Raw genomic sequence first — 2,223 nt, 5'->3', positions numbered from 1 at the left:
CGTTCCCGTTTTCGTCTTCGTTCTCCCTTTTGACGACAAAGTTCCTCCTCGTCTCTGCTATCGTTCTTTCAAACGCCCATATCTCTTCAGCACGCCAGTTAGTCGCTGTCCACCAACGCTCTCAGCATCTGACTTTACACTTTACCTTTTCTAACACACAAGACCCTCTGCTAACACTGCTTTCTGAGAACGACCATCTTGGTCCCACAGTGGGAACGTGCCGTCTTGGTTCATCTTTCCACTGTTCCAACAATCACCACTCTGGTCTGGTTGAAATTAATCCTTAATTCACCCATTTACATGTGGAGATATGCTGCTCTATACCGCTATAAAGATTCGTGAAATAGGTGATGTGAAAGTGATTTATTACTAATGGAGGTCTGGTGGAGAGATAGTGGCTGGCTGATAATACACGATAATATAAAGTACAGTATGAAAAAAATAGATAGATAAGTGAGTATTTCCATGGAGATTGGTGGAAATATGTGCTCTGATAAATGCTTAAAAGTAGATAACGTGAAAGGGATTTACATGGAAGAGGCTAGGTGTGAGAGATAATATGACTGACTCTAACATGCTAAAAGTATGTGAAATAGTAGTGATTATTACAATGGATTGGTGGAAGATAGTGCTGCTATATACATCGCTAAAAGTATAAGTAGCGATTATTTACATGGAGTCTGGTGGAGATATGATGCTCTATAATGCAAGTAAAAATAGTGATTATTACATGGAGTCTGGTGGAGATATGTCGGCTCTAGACACGCTTTAAAAAGTCCCCCCCCAGCATAAGGATTTTATATTACATGGATGAGTATGGTCGAGGTTGGTTGAGTGATGTAATTGGCAGAGGCTGCTGTTGATCTGATAGCGGATAATGTGGTGGCAGCGTTTTTAGGCTTCAACATTTTTTGTCACATATAGCAAACATCTCCTCTTTAAGACGTCACCTGCCAGGAGCCTGGGTCTCTCCAAGATTCCTGCAAAAAAGGAAGTTTTTCCTTGTCAATGGGTCTTTTTAAAAATGATTGTGTGATTTAGAAACGTGGCAGTAAGAAACAACAAAACGTAAAGGATTTCTAACAAGGTCAACCTTTATGTGAAAGAGTAAGATTGTTTTTTAAACATAAACATCCACAAAATCGCATTTGATAAACCCACCAGACTCCATGTAAATAAACAGTAATTTTAGTGTTCAAAAGTTCAAAGTAAACTGAAACAAAATAAAACTACGAAAAGCTGTTTTGGGTCGTATTTCTACTATTCCAACCATCACAACCCTGGTATTGATTGAAATAAACACAAAGATTACAGATTTACATTTGAATATATGTTGGGCTCTATACATTAAATGCTAAAAGTTGTGCTTTTTTAAATGGAGTCTGATGGGTTTAGTGCTAGAGACTTCAGAACTTTTCTGGTCTGTTTCTAGAAAGGTCTTAAATCCCTGAAGGGATCCTTTCCGTAATGTTGTCAGACACCTAGAATACTAATGTCAGTCAGCGGCAAAACAAGTAATTTTGTAAAGGTAAATACAAACTGAACAACTATTAACTTACGTTGTAGCTTGTGAATACTGGACCAATGTCAAAGATTGTTGTTTTCATCAGTCACTTAGACACAAAAAATAGAGTCCAGGTTGAAAGTAAGGGCAGTTACCCAGCTAAAGTTTACATACATGATTTATTTCCACCCTGCAAACATTTAACAACCACAACACATTGTTAAGCTTCTAAACTGCTGATACTGATTCAAACTCAGTAAAACTGAATAGTGGGGGAAGATGACTTTTTACCTAAAAAGACTGATGCTAAGAGATCAATGTCTGGATTTTATTAATTGTTTATCAGATCACTCAAAAATATTATTTATTTGGAGAATTTATCATTTTATCCCAGACCTTGTATTGATTTGCTTTCCTATGTCAATGGAAAGGTATGACGAGATACCACATTTCTTAATTAATTACGTCTTTCCTAAATTAATGAACATTATTTCTCGTCACGTCCCTGTGTGATTCTTGCAGATGTTCAGCAGCTGTTGGTGGTTAAAGAAGAGGTTCCCCCTGAGCAGCAGGAGTGTTGCTCCCATGTGGACCAGCAGGAGCCAGAGGCCCCTCCACACATTAAAGAGGAACAGGAGGAACTGTGGAGCAGTCAGGAAGGAGAGCAGCTTCAAGGGCTAGAGGAGGCTGATATCAAGTTCCCATTCACTCCTGTCCCT

General features: G+C 38.6%; 2 protein-coding genes across 3 annotated transcripts in view; one reads left to right on the top strand and one right to left on the bottom strand.

Annotated features, from left to right (window-relative positions):
* Positions 1-2,223, bottom strand: part of LOC116686444 (oocyte zinc finger protein XlCOF7.1-like) — a 588,898-nt gene that overhangs the window by 350,194 nt on the left and 236,481 nt on the right. The window lies entirely within an intron of this gene.
* Positions 1-2,223, top strand: part of LOC116686451 (oocyte zinc finger protein XlCOF6-like) — a 36,432-nt gene that overhangs the window by 10,625 nt on the left and 23,584 nt on the right. Inside the window, exon 3 of one of the 2 annotated variants that reach the window (XM_032511473.1) lies at positions 2,154-2,163. The exons of the other annotated variant lie outside the window; for it this stretch is intronic. Coding sequence (XP_032367364.1) covers positions 2,154-2,163 — 10 coding nt within the window. The remainder of the gene's footprint in view (positions 1-2,153; positions 2,164-2,223) is intronic. 2 annotated transcript variants of the gene reach the window in all.

This window comes from Etheostoma spectabile, unplaced genomic scaffold (genome assembly GCF_008692095.1).
Source record: "Etheostoma spectabile isolate EspeVRDwgs_2016 unplaced genomic scaffold, UIUC_Espe_1.0 scaffold378, whole genome shotgun sequence".
Taxonomy (NCBI): domain Eukaryota; kingdom Metazoa; phylum Chordata; class Actinopteri; order Perciformes; family Percidae; genus Etheostoma; species Etheostoma spectabile.
Note: the sequence above shows the minus strand (reverse complement) of the source record. Positions and strands in the feature narration are given on the sequence as shown.